This window comes from Malus domestica, chromosome 04, assembly GCF_042453785.1.
Source record: "Malus domestica chromosome 04, GDT2T_hap1".
In the NCBI taxonomy this organism is placed as follows: Eukaryota; Viridiplantae; Streptophyta; class Magnoliopsida; order Rosales; family Rosaceae; genus Malus; species Malus domestica.
This window is the reverse complement of record NC_091664.1, coordinates 20,543,179-20,566,037: the sequence shown is the minus strand read 5'-3', so window position 1 is coordinate 20,566,037 and position 22,859 is coordinate 20,543,179. Positions and strand designations below refer to the sequence as shown.

Below are 22,859 nucleotides of genomic sequence, written 5' to 3'. Positions count from 1 at the left end.
AATGGAGTCCTATTTATAGAGCATGGCCGGCCCTCTTTGGAAGAGAAAGTGGCCGGCCCTTGCATCGATCTAAGCAAAAAATTATCGCCTAGATGTTAGATGGCTAGTCATCATCTTAATTAATCTCTAGCCTAGGGCATCTAGGCTCACTTAGGTGCCTGCCTAACCCGCATAGACTTACTTAGACACATACTTAGGTCGCGACTCTCACTCAGAAAGAAAACGGATAACTTTATTTTGTAATTTATTTTTTTAATAAATTGTAAAAGATTTTGTTGAATACTTGGATGATCACCCATTATATTATGGTTGCTCATGTTTTCAATTTATTCTAATACTTTCTAATATATATGTCATCATTTTTTCAATTTAGGTATTTTTATACAACTATAAGAGATTTGTTGAATACTTGTTGAATACTTTGATGAATACTTATTAATTATCAGAGAGCTTAAGGGGAGGGATCCCCATTTTTTGAAAAAAATGGGGATTAGGTGTGGGGCCCACTTCACATCTAAATTCAACGATCCGAACCGTCTATTTTGTTAGTCTCGATTCATAGATCATCCTTGCAAAAATTCAATTTAATCCGAAACCATTTGCCTATTTAATTATCAATATCAAATTTCATATTTTCTTATACAACAAAGTATTCGTTCATTTCCTTGAACCCAATTAGATGTCTTAAACATTTCCAATTTAGCTAATATTTTGCAAGGATGATCTATGAATCGAGACTAACAAAATAAATGGTTCGGATCGTTGAAATTAGATGTGAAGTGGGCCCCACACCTAATCCCCATTTTTTTCAAAAAATGGGGATCCCTCCCCTTAAGCTCTCTGTATTAATTATATTCTGGTTACCCATGTTTTCAATATGTTCTAATACTTTTTAATATATGTGTCATCCTTTTTTCAATTTATATGTCCCAATACAAATATGTATTTTTTACGTATAAACACACTTATTTACACGATATATAGTTTAATAGTTTACTTAATCCACCTAGTCCGCTTAGGCACTTATGTTGATGCACAAAATCAGTGAGGACTTTGGTACAACAGAAAGTGTTAAGTTTGTGACCTTTGCTAGATTGCTCCGATCACTAGTGTGGATAAGTATGTAAATGGATAGGGACATGGAAGCAAACACAAGATGTAAGTGGTTCACCCAGATTGGCTACGTCCACGAAGTAGAGGAGTTCTCATTAATTGTGAAGGGTTTACACAAGTACATAGGTTCAAGCTCTCCTTTAGTGAGTACTAGTGAATGATTTAGTACAAATGACATTAGAAAATATTGTGAGAGAAAGATCTCTATTTATAGAAGACAGTTTCTAGTTTCATTCTAACATTGACACGTGTCATGTTGTGATTGGCTTCTGCTGTTGACACGTGTCGCGCTATGATTGGCTTCTGATGTCAACATGTGTCGCGTTGTGATTGGCCTCTTGGTTGGAGGGAAACTCTTTTGGATCCTTGACGGTATAACGTTGACCGGTACTCAGTAGTTTTGGGATTGGTCAAGTATAGTACAAACAGTGCTCCCATAAGTTCCCGAGTGAGGGAAGCTCATCGGTTGGGGACTTGCAAGATCCAAGCCATTGAGTAATCATGAAACTTCTAAGTACCGAAGTATGGTATCATTTTCACTTGCCTTATTTGTCTCATATGTAGATGTGACATCTTCTCTGGAAGTACTTTTCCTCCATCCAGGGGTGGTATCTTTAACCGATAAAGATGCACAAGGTAATGTATCAATTTCACTTGAAGCTTACTTGTAGTTTCGGGCTTAGTCAAATGCGATACAAACCCTATAGTAGGAGTCCCCCAAGTCCCCGAGCTAGGAGATTTGCCGAAGGAGGTAACATATAAGGTAAGCAATCAGACTGCCAAGCAAGCAACCTGGATCGAAGGTTCGACTTCGGCTTCCGGTTGATTGTTCTCCTTCTCCTTGTGTCGTAAACAGTAACAAGGATAAGGATAAGCAAATGGAGAAGAGATGATATTAGATACTTTTGCTTTTGAAGAAGAAATTTTCCACAGGCTTATTCTTGAACTGGGCTGGAGGGTTTTCTGGTTTCCTCCAGAGTATAAGGCCGACTCAAGAATTTGAGGGTCAAAACAAGTCCATCAAATCTAGAGTACGTTCGACCCTAATGATATGGAATACTTTTGCTGTTGACAAAGTAGTGGATGTATCAGCACGTGTTCTGTTACGCTTGTCTCCACATGCTTCCTAGTATCCTTCTCACTTGCCCTATCTGTTCCTCAGGCAGATGTGGTATCTTATCTGGAAGCATAAGATGTTGAAGATGAGTACTCGAAAGCAATGCCAAGTAAGTAATCAGGCAAGGGGTTCTAGGCAGTCAGTTCCTGACTGGAAGCTTGATTCCAAGTGCTGACTAATTGCTCTCTTTCTCCTTGTCTTGCAGGTAAGAACAAGACCAAAGGAAAAGACAGGAAAAAAGCATAATATGGGATACTCTTACTTTTAACCCTGATGATATGAGATACTCTTTCTCTGGTGTGGCTTGTTTGCAGATGTATTATCGGGAGGAAAAGAAGCTAAGTATTTCGAGAGACTCTGCTGAGAGTGCCATCTCAGATGCGAAGAAAAGTTAAGCATTTTTTTTTATTTGCAGGTCTCCCTGGCTATAAAGGATGAAGGTCGACATATATAGGAGTCTCCCTAAAACAAAGTAGTAGTGCTATTCCTTTACCCTTCTTGGTCATAGCAATGTAGTGGGAGCTGCAAGCTTCACGTGTTTTAAGAAAGCAATCCAAGGAAATCTAGCTCTCGAAGTTCGGAGAGCGATGTCTCTTCAGTTTTCGAACAAGCAATCTTGTTGGGGATCTGGCTCTCGAGATTCAGAGAACGGTGCCTCTTCGATTTTTGAGAAAGCAATCCTATTGGGAATCTGACTATTGAGATTCGGAGAGCAGTATCTCTTCGATTTTTGAGAAAGTAATCATGTTGGGAGTCTGGCTCTCAAGATTCGGAGGGCGGTGCCTCTTCGATTTTTGAGCAGTAATCCTGTTGGGAGTCTGGCTCTCGAGATTCAAAGAGCGGTGCCTCTTCAATTTTTAAGAAAGTAATCTTGTTGGGAGTCTGACTCTTGAGATTCAGATAGCAATGTCTCTTCGATTTTTGAGAAAGTAACCCTGTTGGGAGTCTGGCTCTCGAGATTCGGAGGGCGGTGCCTCTTCGATTTTTTAGCACGTAATCCTATTGGGAGTCTGGCTCTCGAGATTCGGAGAGCGGTGCCTCTTCGATTTTTGAGCAGGCAATCTTGTAGGGAGTGTTTTCTCGATTGTGAGTAAAGGTTGGCCATTTTTACCAATCTGCCTTGCCACGGAGCACGGAGGTTGACACACATTGGGACTTTCTAGTTATCAAGCAGTGGTGCTGTTCTTTTACCCTTATGGGTAATAGTAGGGTAGCTGGACCTTCAAAATTTATGTGTCTAACCTTTGTTAGAGATCTTTGGCAAAGTTATCTGTGGTACCCGAGGAGCTGATGTTACGTGTGGAAAGTGGTGCCTCTTCGGAATCCAGAGAGTGGTGCCTCTTCGATTTTTGAACCAACGACCCTGTTGCCCTTTCTTTTATAAGGGCACCAATTGTGTGCAAGAAGTACATTCAGAGAGTTATTGCTTGTAGGAATTTTCCCCTTCTTCAGAGATTTATTGCACCTCATTTCTCCTTTATCATTTTTTAGAATGTCTGGCCTATCCGACCGTCGTTTTGACTTGAACTTTGGTGAAGAGGCAGCCATGTCTTCTCAAGACAACATATGGCGCCCATCCTTCTTATCCTCTACTGGTCCTCTTACCGTTGGGGACTTTGTGATGAAGAATGGTATGACCGCTGCGGTGGTGGCCATAAACATTCTCACTCCCAAAGATAACAGACTACTTTCCAAATGGGCTGATGAGTTGGTTGTTAAGGATTCTCTGGCTCTCAGTATTCAGTGTGCAGGTTCTGTGTCTAATATGGCCCAACGCCTATTTGCTCGAACCCGCCAAGTTGAATCATTAGCGGTTGAAGTGATAAGTCTCAAACAGGAGATTAGAGGGCTCAAGCATGAGAATAAACAGTTGCAAAGACTCGTACATGACTATGCTACAAACATGAAGAGGAAGATCGACCAGCTGTAGGAATCTGATGGTCAGATTTTACTTGATCATCAGAGGTTTGTGGGTTTGTTCCAAATGCATTTATTGTCTTCATCTTCTAGGGCTGTACCGTGTAATGAAGCTCCAAATGATCAACCTTCGGTGCCTCCTCCTTCTGGGGTTCTGCCTAATACTGAGGCTCCGAATAATCACCCTCTGGTGCCTCCTCTTTCCGGGACTCTGCCGATTGCTGAGACTTCTCCTGAGCAACCTTTGTGAAGACCCTCTTGTTTGTTTATTTCGATTCATGTATATGTACATATTTGTAACTTATCGGAGATATAAATAAACAAGCTTTGCTTCATTTCAACGTATTGTGTTACATACACCAAGGCCTTCTTCACTAAGTTCTTTGAATTTTTCCTTTTGTTGAAACTTGTATGTTGAAGCTTTATGAGTGAAACATGTAGGTTGAGGTAGTGCTCCCTTAATTTCCCAAGTGAGGAAAACTTCTCGTTTGGAGACTTGAAAAATCCAAGTCAATGAGTGGTCGTGAGACTTCTGAATCTCAAGGTGCAGTAGCATATGGTAGGAGTCCCCCAAGTCTTCGGTCGAGGGAGTTAACGAATGAGACATTTCCTTTCTAAGTGGTAGCCCAAAACGCCTTCTTCATATATATTTGTTATGAAAGTTGTTGGGCCCAAAGAAGAGGAGGCCTAGGCAATTTTGTTTTTTGAATTTTTTTTTTCGAAATTTTTTTTTTTGAATTTTTGAATTTTTTTTTTTTGGAATTTTCAAATTTCTAAAATATATATATATTTTAAAACTTTGTAGGTGAAGCTTTGGTGTTGAAACTTTGTAGGTGAAGCTTTGTAGGTGAAGCTTTGAGGTTGAAGCTTTGTTAGGTACCATGAATTGATTTTCCTTCACATTATCTTGATCAAGATAGTGTGAAGCTTTTGTGTTGAAGCTTTTGTGTTGAAGCTTTTGTGTTGAAGCTTTGTAGGTGAAGCTTTTATGTTGAAGCTTTGTAGGTGAAGCTTTTGTGGGCGAAACTTTTGTGGTGGGGAAGCTTTTGTGGGTGAAGCTTTTGTGGTGGGGGAAGCTTTTGTGGGTGGAGCTTTTGTTGGTGAAGCTTTTATGGGTTTTGTAGGCGAAGCTTTTGTGGTGGGGAAACTTTTGTGGTGGGGGAAGCTTTTGTGGGTGGAGCTTTTGTTGGTGAAGCTTTTATGGGTGAAGCTTTTGTTGGTGAAGCTTTTGTGGTGGGTGAAGCTTTTGTGGGTGAAGCTTTTGTGGGTGAAGCTTTTGTTGGTGAAGCTTTTATGGTTGAAGCTTTTGTAGGTGAAGCTATTTTGGGTGAAGCTATTGTGGGTGAAGCTTTTGTAGGTGAAGCTTTGGAGTTGAAGCTTTGTAGATGAAGCTTTGGAGTTGAAGCTTTTGTTGGGTACCATGAATTGATTTTGCTTCACACTATCTTGATCAAGATAGTGTGAAGCTTTTGAGAATTTGTAGTTGTCCTCCATTGATGAAGCTTTTGTTGGTGAAGCTTTGGAGTTGAAGCTTTTGTTGGGTATCATGAATTGATTTTGCTTCACACTATCTTGATTAAGATAGTGTAAAGCTTTTGAGAATTTGTAGTTGTCATTGATGAAGCTTTTGTTGGTGAAGCTTTTGTGGTGAAGCTTTGTTGGGTACCACGAATTGATTTTGCTTCATACTATCTTGATCAAGATAGTGTGAAGCTTTTGAGAATTTGTAGTTGTCCTCCATTAATGAAGCTTTGTTGAATTTCCCAATTTTTTTTTTTTTGGAAACTAGAAATTTGAAAATATGGGAGAGACAACATATACAAATTTTGCTTCTACACTGTTGAGCAAGAGATTGTGATGCAAGTCACACCTTGTAGTAGTTGAAGGATTGGATGAACCATATAAATTGAATTTGCTTCGAACAATCTTGAATTTGCTTCGAAGGTTTAAGAATTTTAGTTGCTCTCTATTGATGAAGCTTTTGTTGGCATCATAAATTGGTTTTGCTTCACACTATCTTGATCAAGAGTGTGTGAAGCTTTTAAGAATTGTGGTTGAACTCTTTTGATGAAGCTTTTGTTGGCACCATAAATTGGTTTTGCTTCACACTGTCTTGATCAAGAGTGTGTGAAGCTTTTGAGAATTGTGGTTGAACTCCTTTGAGCTCTTGTTGGCACCATAAATTGGTTTTGCTTCAAACTGTCTTGATCAAGAGTGTGTGAAGCTTTTGAGAATTGTGGTTGCCCTCCATTGATGAAGCTCTTGTTGGCACCATAAATTGGTTTTGCTTCACACTATCTTGATCAATAGTGTGTGAAACTTTCTACGAGTTGTAGTGTTTGCATTGTTACAGAGGGGAAATGTCTGAAGCAGATGCAAGAGGGCTGAATAGCTTGATCTTCCTATGCCATGCACTGAAGTTGTTGTTGGCTTGCAATAAGACTTTGTTGGTGACTATAACTCTTGTTGGGCATAAGTGCTCCCCTAGTTGAGTTGTCAAGCTTGAGGGTTTTTGATTATTTGTGAATGCTAGGAGTTCACGTGTACAAGTTGTACCACTCGTCTTCTGGTAGATGGAATGAATGGTGAGTTGCTTTCATCACTTGGTTGGTGGTACGAAGATGAGTTCCTTCTTCACCTGGTTGGTGGCATGAGTGACAAGTTGCCAAATGATATTAGAGTATGGGTTGTACATTTCATCACCTGGTTGGTGGCATGAAGGAGAGTACGGGTTGTACATTTCATCACCTAGTTTGTGGCATGAAGATGAGTTCCTTCTTCACCTGATTGGTGGCATGAGTGGCAAGTTACCAAATCATATTAGAGTACATGTTGTACATTTCATCACCTGGTTTGTGGCATGAATGAGAGTACGGGTTATACATTTCATCACCTTGTTGGTGGCATGAAGATGAGTTTCTTCTTCACATTTCATCACCTGGTTGGTAAGAATAAGGGCAAGGTGTCGAAGCACATTGTAACAAGTGTCGAAGACACAAAGTATGTTGAACCTTTTTGAAGCACAGTTGGCTTATGTATGGATGTGTTGGAACGTATGATGTTTATGTATGAATGTGTTGGAATGTATAATGTTTATGTATGAATGTGTTGGAATGTATGATGTTTATGTTGATTGATATGAGTGATGCTTATGAATGTTTTGCTATGCATGAAGGGATCCATGCTTTTGATATGTGAACCATGTTAGTTGTAACACTTAGTATCACATACTTTGTGTCAAAGTATGCATGTTGAAGCTCTGAGTTGGAGTATAAGCGTAGGTCAGCGTAGACCAAGTGTTCCAGTGCTAGGAACGCAAAAGACTCAGAAGAAGTTGTCTGAATTCCCTCTTCTTTAAATATTTGCCGAATGGCTTGTGTGACAAAAGATCTCAAGCGGTTAAGAGTTAAAACATTTGTAATGTGTATGCCTTCTTATAATAGCATTTCTTTCAGTACCTAGTTCTTCACTTTGAAAAAGTGAGGCTTGGCCCCATAGTCATAATAGTCGACAGTACGTTCACCCCTGGTTGTCTTGATACGAACTTTTATCCCTCTTGTTGTAATGGGCTTGCTGAGAGTAAAAATCATTCCTCTTACCAAGAGACAAATACGTTTGGTGACTTAGCGAGTAGCTAAATGAGGCAGGATATGATGCAATGAGTGTCTGAATGACCAAGATCTCCTCACTTGGTAGAACTTGACTTCTACTTCCCACTTGTTGATAAGGGTTAACCATATGGGGGTTCCCTTGGTATGTCCTTTCTTCGGCGGAGGTGTGGTTATAAGCCTGTGCCATCACCTCAGAGTAAGTCTTCCAAATGTTGGCACTGATCATGTACTTGAAGAAACAATCACGTAGGCCTGCCGTGAAGGCATTGAGGGCGGTCTTGTCATCTGCCTCAGCGCAGCGAGAATACTCATGGCTGAAGTGACCGGTATACTCTCGTAGTGACTCTTCCGGCTTCTGGCGAATAATGTACAAGTCATCTGTAGAATGCAGGTGATCGGTTTGGAAGATGTGTTGAGAAACAAACAGTTTCCTCAGTTCCTTAAATGAGTCTACTGTCTCAGGTGGAAGACGACAATACCAATTTAGAGCTCCACCAGAGAGGGTGGAGGGGAAGAGAAGACATTGCACTTCGTCGGTATGCATCCGATATGCCATGGTGGACTTAAAGAGGTTAAGGTGTTCAATTGGGTCATACTTTCTAGTATATAGTTGTAAACCAAGCTTTTGTTTTGTCTATGCTTGAAGGGGCTTGTCGAGAATCCTCTTTGTGAGAGGGTCAGGCCTGGGTTGGTTCCAGTCAAGTATCTCGGCCTGACGTTCGGCCTTCAACTTGTTTACTTCTTCACTGAGCTGTAAGACAAGAGGGTCCTGAGTGGAGCCATGTACCACTGGAATTTTCTTTCGTAAGTCTCCATCACCTCTTGGAAGTAGGAAAGTTTGAGTAAGGGCGTGTGGTTTTTTCTTAGACTCGCCGTACTGACTTCTAGGGCGAGTCTGTCGGAATACCTGAGAGTCCCTTGTACCTTCATGTTCTTCTGGGACCTGTTGTTCCTTCCTTAGATTGGTAGCTGGCCTAGGTCGTGGGAGGGGACCGAGTCTTTCCGAAACCCTTGGGTCATTGATCTTCGAGCATATATGGAAGGGATTTTCTCGACGTTGCTTTAGGAAGTCTCGGCAAACGGCTTTCGATCCTTCCAACCCTTCTACAAGGAGGTGTCTTCCTCAATTTCTCCTGCTTCGGGTCGAATCATCTGGGTTGAGAGAAGTCTCATGTTGATCAATGTTTTGATGATTAGCTCGCTCCTCATCAGGGATACCCATGTCAAAGGGAGGTGAACCTCCGTGTTGGGGGGTACCCAGATGATGGTTGATGTCCACAAGGGCAACGAGCTCATGTGTTTGAGTACACCTAGTTTCATGGAGCGTCTTAAAAAGCTTCTCAAACTGCTCCTGGAGGACCTCATTCTTCATTACTATCTTGTTGTTGTGAGCTTCTAGCTCATCGACTTTAGCTTGAAGAGCAACCATTTTTCCTTCATTCTTTCGTTGCTTCGCACTAGGTGCAAAAGGGGTGTCATTTTGTGTGCTATGGCTTCCTTCGCTCCCATGTTGGAGAAGGATATCTGGTCAAAAGAAAGTGTACGAATAGTGGAAACCAGCTTGTCAAAGCTGAAGAGAGTGGGAATAAGTGTCGTTCCCACAGACGACGCCAAATGTTGATGCACAAAATCAGTGAGGACTTTGGTACAACAGAAAGTGTTAAGTTTATGACCTTTGCTAGATTGCGCCAGTCACTAGTGTGGATAAGTATGTAAATGGATAGGGACAAGGAAGCAAACACAAGATGTACGTGGTTCACCCAGATTGGCTACGTCCACGGAGTAGAGGAGTTCTCATTAATTGTGAAGGGTTTACACAAGTACATAGGTTCAAGCTCTCATTTAGTGAGTACTAGTGAATGATTTAGTACAAATGACATTAGGAAATATTGTGAGAGAATGATATCTATTTATAGAAGAGAGTTTCTAGTTTCATTTTGACATTGACACGTGTCGTGTTGTGATTGGCTTCTGCTATTGACATGTGTCGCGCTATGATTGGCTTCTGATGTCGACACGTGTCGCGCTGTGATTGGCTTCCTGGTTGGAGGGAAACTCTTCTGGGTCTTTGACGGTATAACGTTGACTGGTGCTCAGTAGTTTCGGGATTAGTCAAGTATGGTACAAACAACTTAAATTATAATATTGCAATGTCATACCTCCGTTAAATTTTATGTCAATTTGGCTGTTAAATGATGACGTGGCAGGAACGAACTCCTTTTACACATCATCATTTAACAGCCAAATTATTATTTTTTTTATAAATTGTTAATTTTTTTTATTAATAAACTTGTTTAAGTAAACTCATCACTTTAACCAATATTATAATTTAGGGTAAAATACTGTTTACTACTCTCATGTTTCGTGGTTTTCAACATTTAGTACATCAAGTTTTTTTCGTCTCAGATTCATACCTAAAGTGTAAATTTTGGGACAGTCTCATACATCTGTTAATCAAATTGTTAAATCTGCCGTTAATTGTGACATGGCACCTATGTGGACAATGACTGGGCGCCATGTGTCATCCACGTTTTTTTTTTGTTCTTCTTTCTTCTTCTTCTTCTTCTTCATCTGACTGCAACTTTTTTTTTCCTTCCTCCTTCTCCTTCTTCCTTCCCCTTCTTCTCCTTCTTCCTTCTTCTTCCTTTTCCTTCTCCTTTTTCTTCTTCTTCCTCCGAATCCAAGGAAGTTCTTTTTTTTTTTCCTTCCTCCTCCTTCCTCTTTCTTCCTTCTCCTTCCTCTTCTTCTTCCTCTGAATCTGGATTGCAGATTTGGTTTTTTTTTCTTCCTCCTTCTTCTCCTTCTTCCTTTTTCTTCCTTCTTCTTTCTCCGACTACAACCTTTTTTTTTTGTTTTTTCTTCTTTCTTCTTCTTCCTCCTTCTTCCTCCTTCTTCTTCCTTCTTCTTCTCCTTCTTCTTCTCCTTCTTCCTTCCTCCTTCTTCCTTCCCCCTTCTTCTTCATCTTACTCAAAAAAAAAAAAAAAACCTTCATCTTCCCTAGATTCGGAGGAAGAAGAAGGAAGAAAAAGGAAGAAGGAGAAGAAGGGGAGAGAAAAGGAGGAAGGAAGCAGGACAAGGAGGAAGAAAAAAAAAAGTTGCACAAGAAGGAAGAGGAAGAAGAAGATGGAGGGAGAAGGAGGAAGAAGAAAAAAAAAAAACCTAATCTGCAACCCAAATTCGGAGGAAGAAGAAGAACGAGAAAGAGAAGGAAGAAGGAGGAAGGAAGAAGGAGAAGGAGGAAGAAAAAAAAAGAAAAAAAAATGTGGATGACATGTGGCGCTTAGTCATTGTCCATATGAGCGCCACGTTACAATTAACGGCAGATTTAACAGTTTGACTAACGGATATAAGAGACTGTCCTAAAATTTATACTTTAAGTATGAATCTGAGACAAAAAAAACTTAATGTACTAAATGTTGAAAACCATGAAACATGAGGGTAGTAAACATTCTTTTACCCTATAATTTAATAGTAATAAATTAAAACTTCTATACTACAAATGGTTCCTACCTTTATTCACTTGAAAGTTTTGAAGGCTAAAAGCCTAGAAAACATAGTATAAATTTATTACTTCAAATTATTACTTTCAGGTTTATTATTATATAACTTTATGTACGCAACAAAAGATTAAAACTATTTAGCTCACTCACCGAATAATTCCTTGCTACGCCATTGCGCCTAAGCCCCCGTCTAACCGTCTAGGCGTTAGGCCCCAGTCCACCGCCAACTAGTATCTAGTGCCTTATAGAACCTTGAGTAATAGCAATGAAAGAAAAAAAAGTTATCCCCATTGAAAGTTGATGATGTTTTATCTTTCCAAGCAGGGACCAGCTTGGATCAAGATCATTCCATAGTTATAGCAATGGTGGGCATTGCTGGGTAGTTTGGGGTAGTTTTAGGAGTTGGTAGATGGGAGGGGCGAAGTAGGGAGTTGGTAGATGGGAGGGGCGAAGCGAGGAGGGCAAAGCGGAGATGAGTGGGCTTAGCAGTTTGGCCGATTTCGGGGGGTTTTGCTAAGACCCCTTAACGAATAGCTTAGTCTAGTTTAGTTGGGCGAGTCTCATTAAACTTTGTCCCGGCGTGTAACAAACACGGGACTACTTTGCCAGTTAATCCAGTCAAATCTAGTGAATGCTAGTGAGTGCAAACAAATGCACTCTTATAGCAGTCACTGTTGTTTACTCTATTTTGCAGGGTCCATTATCAAAGAATTTGATAAGTATGTAATGTTTATGCATGTATCAATTTTCGTCCATAAAATTTAAATTCAGGACCTTCTTTAATAAAACAGATACATTTTGCTATCAGATTTTTGATTAGATCTATACTGCCTAGCAGATGATTTCGAATGTTGAGGGTACAACATCAGGTAATAAGATACCTTGTATGTGCTTATAGCTAGTAGGATTACCTTGCATATTGTCAATTGGTTGTATAGTGAAATCTCAACTTTATTCACCTATGTCGTCATCATTCTTTATAAAAACAGATGGACGAATTCGGTAAAAGTATTATGAAACGTCTATTTATTTGCTACAATTAATTTGCTAAAGAATCTTAGTTTTAATTAGCTTTTTGCAGATATGATATTTACAGAGTCATTCATAATATAAACGGTTCCAATTATAAATACGAAGTTATGTGAATAGGTCAAGAAGTATTTTGAGGACTCAGGAATAGCTCCTCCTTAACCTTAAGGAGCCAAGCTCTTCTTGGTATACATACGCACACTTTTTTTAGCCTTTTATCCACCCTTGTTTAATTCTTACAATTCATTTTGTTTGATTTTTTTTTTTTGAGCAAACGATATTATTTATACAAAAAGAAGCAAGTGCTTTTTGTTTGATTTATTCTGGACAAAAATAAGAAAAACCGTGTGAGAAATTAAAAAGAGTGAAAATCATTTTCTTTGATAACACTTTCGCCTCGTGAAGGAGGTGAGTAAGATGGGAGGGGTGATGGATGAATTAAGGCCTAATCGGATAAATGGTCCATGTGGTCATAAGATATTCGGATGATAGCCCCTGTGGTAAAAAAATTCTGATTTAAACCCATGTGGTCACAGTCTGTTAGGATTTAAACCCCTGTGGTCTAAGTCTGTTAGGATTTATGCCCTTCTGTCATTCCTCCATTAGGTTTAGGTTGGCAAAATCGGATAAATGGTCCTCGTGGTTATAAGGTATTCGGAAGATAGTCCCTGTGGTAAAAAAATTCGGATTTAAACCCCTGTGGTCTAAGTTTGTTAGGATTTACGCCCGAAACTAGAGGTTCTGTCATTTCTCCGCTAAGCTTACAGGTGGAGCAGAGTTTCTCTGAGGAGACGCGACATAATGAGGTGGAACTAATAAATCACATAATTCATTAAAATTCAAGATCTAATAAATCAAATAATTCAAAATGCCTTTATAAAATTAACGAGTTTTTGATTCCTGAATATCCAACCGATTAATTAATTCTTTACTAGCCTCTTCACCTAAAAATCCAAGTGTCGCCTCTTGATTATTTTTTGGCTCCATAAATTCGGCCACTAAATGTAACCTTAAGGGACACATTACGAGAGCTAGACCCACATAGAATATTGCTCTCATCCCCATTGTTGATAGACATTTTAGTAGATACGTTCTTTCAAGGGTACAATACAACTAACAAATGGTAGAAAGGGGCTTTAGCATGGTAGGGAAACTATCAAAAGTGACGTGCAAATTTCATTTTTTTCTTTAGGAGGAAAAATTTATGTATAAGTCACCCGTCTATGCAACAATTATAATAAGGTGTACAACTTATTGTGACAAGAGGTGCTATGTCCATTTGTTTAATCGTCGTGTATAATAATTATATTTGTTGTTAAATAAGGATTTTTTGGTTGTTTGTTTGAAAGTGTTTTTAAAATAATTTGGGTGTTGGATGCTGGGTTTCCATCCATACATTTCGGGTTTGAAACTTCATCATCCATAAATTATTGTAATAGTTTCGACCCCTTTCTATTCCCTTTAGTACTAATAATTTTTGAAAAAAAATAACTAAGAAAACACTTTTAGATTATTCAAAATATTTCTGGTAATTTAGAATAAAAAGTTAAAAGTGCTTAAAGATTCAAATAAATAGTTGAAGTGCTTTCAAGAAGAATCACTTGCTATGTGCCTTCTAAAAACTGAAGCACTAGCATTTCAAGTACTTTTTCTAGAAACAAACACTTGTATTTTTATTAAAAATTTCGATTGGAACCTAGCAGAAGTGTTGCTACTGAGCAAATTGCTTTTTAAAAAGTATTTCCAAATGGATAGACTATTCCAAAAAGTTCTTAACACCAAAAAAAAAAAACTTTTAAATTTTTTTTTGTCAAACATAATCAAATTGATATTTAACTATTTCAAAATAGTGCCAAACATGCTATAATCTAAAATATACCTACTTCCCTTTGTTTCCATCCTTTGCCAAGGAAAATAATGGAGGGGTGGTCCTTGCATCGATCTAAGCAAAAAATTATCGCCTAGATGTTAGATGGCTGATCATCATATTAATTAATCCCTAGTCTAGGGCACCTAGGCTTACTTAGGCGCTCGCCTAGCCCACATGGACTTACTTAGACACATACTTAGGTCACGACTCTTACTCAGAAAGAAAACGGATAACTTTTATTTTGTAATTTATTTTTTAATAAATTGTAAGAGATTTGTTGAATACTTGGATGATCACCCATTATATTCTGGTTGCTCATGTTTTCAATTTATTCTAATACTTTCTAATATATATGTCATCATTTTTTCAATTTAGGTATTTTTATACAACTATAAGAGATTTGTTGAATACTTGTTGAATACTTTGATGAATACTTATTAATTATATTCTGGTTGCCCATGTTTTCAATATGTTCTAATACTTTCTAATATATGTGTCATCCTTTTTTAAATTTATATGTCCCAATACAAATATGTATTTTTTAAGTATAAACACACTTATTTACACGATATATAATTTAATAGTTTACTTAATCCACCTAGTCCGCTTAGGCACTTAAATTATAATATTGCAATGTCATACCTCCGTTAAATTTTATGTCAATTTGGCTGTTAAATGATGACGTGACAGGAACGAACTCCTTTGACACATCATCATTTAATAGCCAAATTATTAATTTTTTTATAAATTGTTATTTTTTAATTAATAAATTGATTTAAGTAAACTCATCACTTTAACCAATATTATAATTTAATAGTAATAAATTAAAACTTCCATACTACAAATGGTTCCTACCTTTATTCACTTGAAAGTTTTGAAGGCTAAAAGCCTAGAAAACATAGTATAAATTTATTACTTCAAATTATTACTTTCAGGTTTATTATTATATAACTTTATGTACGCAACAAAAGATTAAAACTATTTAGCTCACTCACCGAATAATTTTTTGCTACGCCATTGGGCCTAAGCTCTCGTCTAACCGTCTAGGCGTTAGGCTCCAGTCCACCGCCAACTAGTACCTAGCACCTTATAGAACCTTGAGTAATAGCAATGAAAGAAAAAAAAATTATCCCCATTGAAAGTTGATGATGTTTTATCTTTCCAAGCTGGGACCAGCTTGGATCAAGATCATTTCACAGTTAGAGCAATGGTGGGCATTGCCGGGTAGTTTGGGGTTCATACCCATATCACACAATGTGACTACTCACTTTCCTTCTTCATTGTCCATGCCCCCACGACTTTCCCCACTTGGAAGTAGGACGGCACACCAAACTGAAAATTTAGTCATCAAGTGTTCAAAAGAGTTATGGTTGAATCACAAGAAAAACCAATTGACCTAATTGATGAATTTGCGGTTTCCAAAATATCCAAAGAGCATCAGAAATAGTAAAAGTTAAAGAAAGCAAATTGTTGAGGTGTTGAGGGGTTGTTGGGAATATTAATATTTGTTACCCACATTCAACCTTCCACGCTGATATTTATTCCCCATGCATTTCCTTCCTTTTTTCTTCATCCCACCCTCTGAGCAGCCACCCTTGTTATCTGGCCCTCCCCATTGCATTGTTTCCATTTAAAGAACCACAGACCCCTTCAGTTTTTTCTCACAAATTCTGGTCTGGGACGAAAGAGCTCTGTGCTTTTGTGTGAGTTTCTGATTGGTTGTTTTCTGGGATTTTTGGAAATGGGCATCTTTTCGTTGGTTACAGGAAGGCCAGGGCCTAGTGGATTTGGATCAGCTTCCACTGCTGAGCAGGTTACTGAAGGAGTTGATGCAACCAACCTGACTGCCATTGTGACTGGTCAGTCTATCTGCAGTTTCCTCTTTCAATTATGTTTTTCTCTGGTGAGTTTTTATTTGTACTTTGGATGCAAAGATAGTATTTCAAGTCAATCATGTTTGCAAAGATATAGTGCATATTCATGTGTGTATGGTAGAATGTGCTAATTGACTTTGAAATGTTTTTATTGTGTAAGTAAATTTTGGTGGTATTCCAGGAAGGAGTATGATTATCTCTCCTTCTATTCCTATTCCCTTCTCTCCCCTCCTCCCACAAATTGTTTTTTGTCTTCTTTTGGTTATTAAAAAATTAACACAAAACGTTGACGTGGTTAAACTGTAACAATTCAAATAGGATAAAAGGGAAAGGGAGGTAGACTAGGAGGGAAGATAATTCTACTCCAGGAATTGTAAGGTTTATCTCCTATCACTATTAGAGAGTAATTAGCACAGTAAATCTTAGACAGCTATACGAGTCTATTTATTTGGTCACTGTTTTTGTCCTTATGTTCACAGGATGTTGATCTGTTGGTCTCTTTTGGAGAATTTTCTTATATGGTATTCAATTACGATATTTCAAATGAATCATGCATTTATAATCAAGTAAATTAAGAATATCGTTATTGTGACATTCCAGACAAATTTCTCCCTAATTTGAGAGTAATAGTCTAAGCACACATGGTTGGTTTCAGATGCATTCAGTAATTATTAGCATACTAAATCTAGTTAGATAGTCATGTCTAGAGATAAATTGCATTAAAATTTTATCATTAGCAACAAGAAAAATATGTCATATCATCGACTGTATACGAGTATCTGTCTATTTCGTCCCTTTGTAGTTCTCTTACATAAAACTTTACTATGCACCATGTATTTTAGGTGGGAACAAAATTACATGGCACAATAAACATGAAATTAACTATGATAATGTGTTAGGCCCGGTTGGCTAAGACACTCTGGCCAAGTTTTTGCACCCAAGTTTCAATCCTCTCCTCGTAGATACAAGTGGTTTAAGAATATCTTGTAAAAGAATTAAATTATTAACTGTGGTAATATGTATATAAAGAGCTATCGAACATGCCTCTTTCTTGGATTATGCAGGAGGGGCAAGTGGGATTGGATTTGAGGCTGCAAGGGTGTTGGCACTTCGCAGAGCCCATGTCATCATTGCTGCTAGAAACCTTGAGGCTGCAAACGAAGCTAAACAACTTATTCTCAAAGAAAATAAAACTGCTCGAGTGGATGTTCTCAAACTTGACCTCTGCTCTATCAAGTCTGTTAGGGCATTCGTCGATAGCTTCAGCGCTCTTGATCTCCCGCTCAACCTCTTAATGTGATCATCTCGTCCTCTCTTTGATCATTAAAATAGTCTCCGTATCAGAAAAAAATATACACAAATAGAACCGGTTACAAAATTTTCTCCAAAAAGAACTGAAGGGACACCATGGCGTTTTGCATAACTAGTTCTATTTCTGCATCTTTTTTCACTTTCATGAAATTTGGTTCATGTTATGATGCAGAAACAATGCTGGTGTTATGTTCTGCCCACACCAGCTTTCGGAAGATGGAATTGAGATGCAATTTGCAACCAACCATCTTGGTAATTACTATGATTCATATTTTTGTTGAGATCTAGCAGATTTCATTGATGATTACTTGTAAAAATCTTTTTAGTTATTGCATTCTAGTTGAGCCAAGTACCTATTTTACAGGTCATTTTCTCTTAACAAACCTTCTCCTTGAGAAAATGAAGCATACAGCTAGAACTACTGGTGTAGAAGGAAGGATTGTGAACTTGTCATCAATTGCTCGTATACACTCTTATGAAGGTGGGATTCGATTCAAAGAGATCAATGATCGAAGCAGGTAAGTAACGATCTGAGTAATCCACTGTGATCTTTTATAAACCAGCTAGATCACAATACATAAAGTTCTTGTTTTGTGTTATTAGTTACTCAGACAAAAGGGCATATGGGCAATCCAAATTAGCAAACATACTTCATGCCAATGAGCTCTCTCGTCGATTGCAGGTGATTTTGTTCCCATCATAATGCACATTACCCCTTTTTATTTTTTTAAGGAAAACTAATGAAAATAACTTGAAAACTTTAAGTTTTAACGAAAATGACAAAATAAAAGGCAAAGTGAATAATACTATAATTGACTTTTTAATGTAAAAATATAATTTTTCGTTAAAATGAACAATACTAAGAATTTTTTGTTAAAGTTCATTTTTTCTTAATCACGAGATGCTGTTGCATTAATTTTCACTCTACAAAAGGGTCCTAGCACTTATTAAACATGTACAAACACGATCATTTGTAACTGCATACATACGGTTATGTAATGAGTCTCACTTGATATATATATATACTGTTACATAACGAGTCTCACGTCACACTATTTTACAAGTTTAATCTACTTACATTATAAAATGTGTATTGCTCAATAACACATCAACCTTTATCATTTTAATATATTATAACACGTGAACCGTCACGTCAAATTTTTATCATCAAATAGCCTTGTCGTTTTCATTTTGCCTCAAAAAAAGCGTGCCCTGCCCATGGCGTTGAGGTGACAACCTACAAGAGTAGATCCAAAGAGATTCGTACCTTTAAATTAAGAGCCTTCAAAGTTTTGCAGTCTGTAGGTAAAAAAAAGGGAACTTTAACGAAAAGCACTTGGTACTGTTCACTTTAACGAAAAATCACATTTTTACACTAAAAAGTCAATCCTGATACTATTCACTTTACCCTTTATTTTGTCTTTATCATTAAAACTCAAAGTTTTCAAGTCCTTTTCATTAGTTTTCCATAAAAAAAAAGATCAAATAGTTTACAAAAAAAAAAATAAAAAAAAATAAGTCAAATAAATACTGGACTAGAGAGGGTCCATAACAGAGTTTAAAAGGGTAATAAAATTAAATTTTAGGGTCCCATGGACTCATACCCCCATATTCAAAAGTATGATCATTATGGGAAAAGCATCCTTGCCGTATCCTTTTCTTAAAAATTTTGTGATCTTATTCATTCGTCGTACATCGTAAAGTTAGAAATTATTTTAAAATTTAAAATTTAAAATTAAATATAAATAATATTTAATAAAAAATGACCATATGTGACCGAGTGAAATCACAAGATCTTTAGAATCTTTAAAAAAAAAAGGATCTGCGTGTACTTTTAAACAATTATTTTGTATGTTACGTTATTTTACTATTAATTAAACGTGTATGTCGATATAGTTGTAAACAAAATTTTAACAGATTGCTTGGAGTATTGTGTAGGGAGAAGGTGTGAACATAACTGTCAACTCGGTCCACCCAGGAATCATAATGACACCCCTCATGAGGCATTCTACACTTATGATGAGTATGCATGCTAACGTCCCTATATTCCCTTGCACTCTACACTTATATATATATACTAGAAGATGAGCACATATTATATGTGTGTAAATAATTTTATTTTATTTTTATTAAGGAGTGTAATTAGTTTTTAAAATTAAAAAAAAAAAGTATAAGACAATGATGATAAGGTTTATCTTAATAAGGGCATATTTTGTTGTCATAGGAAAAATAGGTATATGATTGTCATTTTCTCAAAAAATGAGGGTAAAATAGAAAAATAGGGATATAATTGACAAAATTAAAGCCTTTTCAACCGCTTATTTCCTCCCACGTTCTCTTCAAGCGCAACTGCTTCAGTTCATTCAAACTATCTAAAAAACATCATGATTTCACTTACCTGTATGAAAAAAAAATGGTGGGAAAATTTCTCTTAATAAGTGCACATTTCTTTTTATTAAAAGTGAGGGTAAAATAGGGAAACTAGTGATATGATTGTCATTTTCTCAAAAGATACAAAATTACTATTTTGCCATTCTTATATAAATGTTGTGTATCAAAAGCAAGGGCAAAATAGAAAAAAAGGGGCAAAAAGTTCAAAAGATACAAAATTATTATTTTGCCCTTCTTATGTCAATATTGTGTATCAAAAGGGAGGGCAAAATAGGAAAAAAGTGCCAAAATTTTGACAATGAGGGTTCTCTTAATAATAGTATAGATATATATATATATATATATATATATGTATAGTGCATTTTTCTAAGTGATTTTTTTTCTTTATATTTTTATATGTTTAGAGTGTACGATTATATTTTTAAAGTACCAATAACAAAATCTAGTTTATACATGATATTCTCATGCAAAATGAATTATGCCTTTAATTAATTTCTGCCATCTTTTTTTACGCAGAAACGTTAAGGTTGTTCACCTTTTGGATGTGGAAGAATGTACATCAGGTAATTAACTAATTACTCTTTGCTTTAACAGAGGGGTTAAACCGTTAAAAGGCAGTTAATTGCAGTAGTGGAGCTACAATGTGGGCATTAAGTGTCCATAATCCTAACAACTCAATGTAATTCCCTTTGTTAATGTGTCTTGACCCCTACAACAAGTTCATTAAAAGCAATTTTTGTAGGTGATTTTCAGTGTTTTTTGGCCAACATACTCTACTTCAAGCTCACCTTATTTCGGTCATTCTCTCTTTTGTAGCACAACAACTATGTACTTCTATATTTTCTTCTGTCTACTCTCTCTCTTCTTCTCGAACTTGATTTAAACCTCAAATTAAACACACTATCCGAGCTAATTCTTATGATTTATCTTAGCTTGAACTCAATCTCCTTTGAACCTTGTAAGAACTATGAAAGAACATACAACTTGCTACACTTTTATTAAGGCATATGTTAAAATCACTCTTTACTTTTGACAAAAGATTTCCACCGTCCTTCTTTATTGTGTGTTCTCATAGCTAGTCTTCTTTTTGGCTCTATATTAGTAATTTTATCCTATTTGTCTCTTGGTGTATATGACATTTTTAAAATATGAGAATACATCATTGATAATTATAACTAACAATATGATCAATTTTTGAGAGCTTATATTATGACGCTAGTATTATAAGACTATGGCTCCTGACTATATATTTTGCATGCTGCATTTTCTGAATGGTACGCGCTTTTCACTTTGTCACTTTGTCAGGGAGCAGCCACAACATTGTATGTTGCTCTGCATCCAAAACTGAAAGGTGTGACCGGAAAATACTACGTCGACTGCAACGAGATGAAACCCAGCTCATATGCTAGAGATGAAAAGTTGGCCAATAAACTTTGGGACTTCAGCAACAAACTGATTGATGGAGCTTCCGTTCCAAAAGCTGAATGAGAAACTTCATGTGATTTCTGCTTATATATTGCTTCTGGTGTCATATAGTGATTGTTGTTCGTCATTTGTCGATATATACTTTAATTTTTAACTTATCCGTTGTTACGTACTTCTATCATGGTAATGTGAATGAGAATAATTAACACGTGGATTATTTTTTTCTTGAGGACAAATATGCATATATTAATCAAAGTTTATTATTATTTTTTTGTGCCAAACAATCAAGTTAATTATTTAAGGATACCAATTAATGATTTAGTGTAAAAATTGTTGGAATATATGATTATGATAACATGATTTTCACAATATGTGTAATTATATGTGAAGGTACTCTATAACATTGGTGTACTAATATACATATGATTGTAGTGAAATAAGTTAATTAATTAACAAAGAAAATAATATAATATAATATAATATAATATAATTAATTAATTAATTCTAAAATGATATGAACAGTTGTATTTCAACTTAAAAAGTTATAACTTCCCTTGAAAAATACAACTCCTCTAGAAAGGTTATTTCCATCTCTATATATTTGTCAAATCCCTTTATGTTAGATTCATTCAATTCCCTTCTCACTCTCTGTTCATATCCTTCACACCATATTGTGATCGATAGTCTAAACAAGATCCATTTCTAATCCTATGAACTACCCAATTTCCGTCATTGGCCTTAGAGCCAGGTTTTCACGAATTAAAACAATTTGCCCAGTTTTCATCTGAGGACGTCTCGAACTACATTTCAGACTTCCTCTTCGTCAAGTAACGAATCCAACAATGTTCTTACTAAGTTTCAACTTGAGAAGAAATTAGGGAAGAGGACGTTGGTGGATAAGGAAAATATTCAACCGATTTTGATTGAAAGTTCAGAATCGGCATCTAAGAATTTTCTTGCTGAACCCGAAACCCATAAAGATACCTAAACATTCAAACATTATAGCCTGTTTGAAATCCCATCCTACAACCTGTTTGAACCCAGACTTGAATTAACCCACCAATTCAAACTATATTCCCCCACACCATTTTACTCGGTAGAGAACAAAACTCAATTTGCAATTGAACCATTTCAGCGTTCAAATTCACTAAGTTAACTCCCTGACTATAATTACCATTATCAGAATTTGAACAAATCAGATCCAGAAGGTTTATTCAGTCCTATTAGAACCTCAGAAAAATTGTAGTGGGCATCGTTGGCTGCAAAAACCAAACCTGCACAGAAACCCGAAAACCTGCAGCGTCCTATTGAACCCATATTTTCTTAACCTTTTCTTGAAATTTGGTCACAAAACCTAAGAGTCTTACCTGCATTGATAGGGATTTTACTACTCATGTGAACGGGCTTAAATCTCCTATTTTACTTGCAAGAATCACAAAGTTATTGTAGTATAAACGGATCTCGCAAGGTCGTCTCCATAGGGACTATTAAATAATTCGAAACTAATCAGATTCCATTTAATTATTGTAAAGTAGAAGTTTAGGTGATTAATTTTATAACCTAATTAAAATAAAAACGAAATTAATGAATTAAAATAAACAATCTGCAATATTAGAGCTAGAGAGAAAAGAAAACAGTTTTGGAAGAATCAAATAAAGAAAGCACTAGGGTTCCACCATCACCTAGCAATCCTATGAATTT

General features: G+C 36.7%; 1 protein-coding gene across 2 annotated transcripts; it reads left to right on the top strand.

The window, feature by feature from the left end:
• Positions 1-15,534: 15,534 nt before the first annotated feature.
• On the top strand, positions 15,535-21,424 carry LOC103427570 (short-chain dehydrogenase TIC 32 B, chloroplastic). 2 transcript variants are annotated; one of them, XM_008365630.4, is made up of 8 exons: positions 15,535-16,016; positions 17,096-17,327; positions 17,515-17,594; positions 17,707-17,860; positions 17,946-18,024; positions 19,281-19,365; positions 20,250-20,296; positions 21,039-21,424. In XM_008365630.4, exons 1-8 carry the CDS (start codon positions 15,899-15,901, stop codon positions 21,219-21,221), a joined length of 978 nt encoding a protein of 325 aa, XP_008363852.2. In that variant the 5' UTR covers positions 15,535-15,898; the 3' UTR covers positions 21,222-21,424. The 2 variants fall into 2 exon arrangements, with proteins under 2 accessions (XP_008363852.2, XP_008363853.2); XM_008365631.4 differs by having other exon boundaries at positions 15,743-16,060.
• Positions 21,425-22,859: the final 1,435 nt, after the last annotated feature.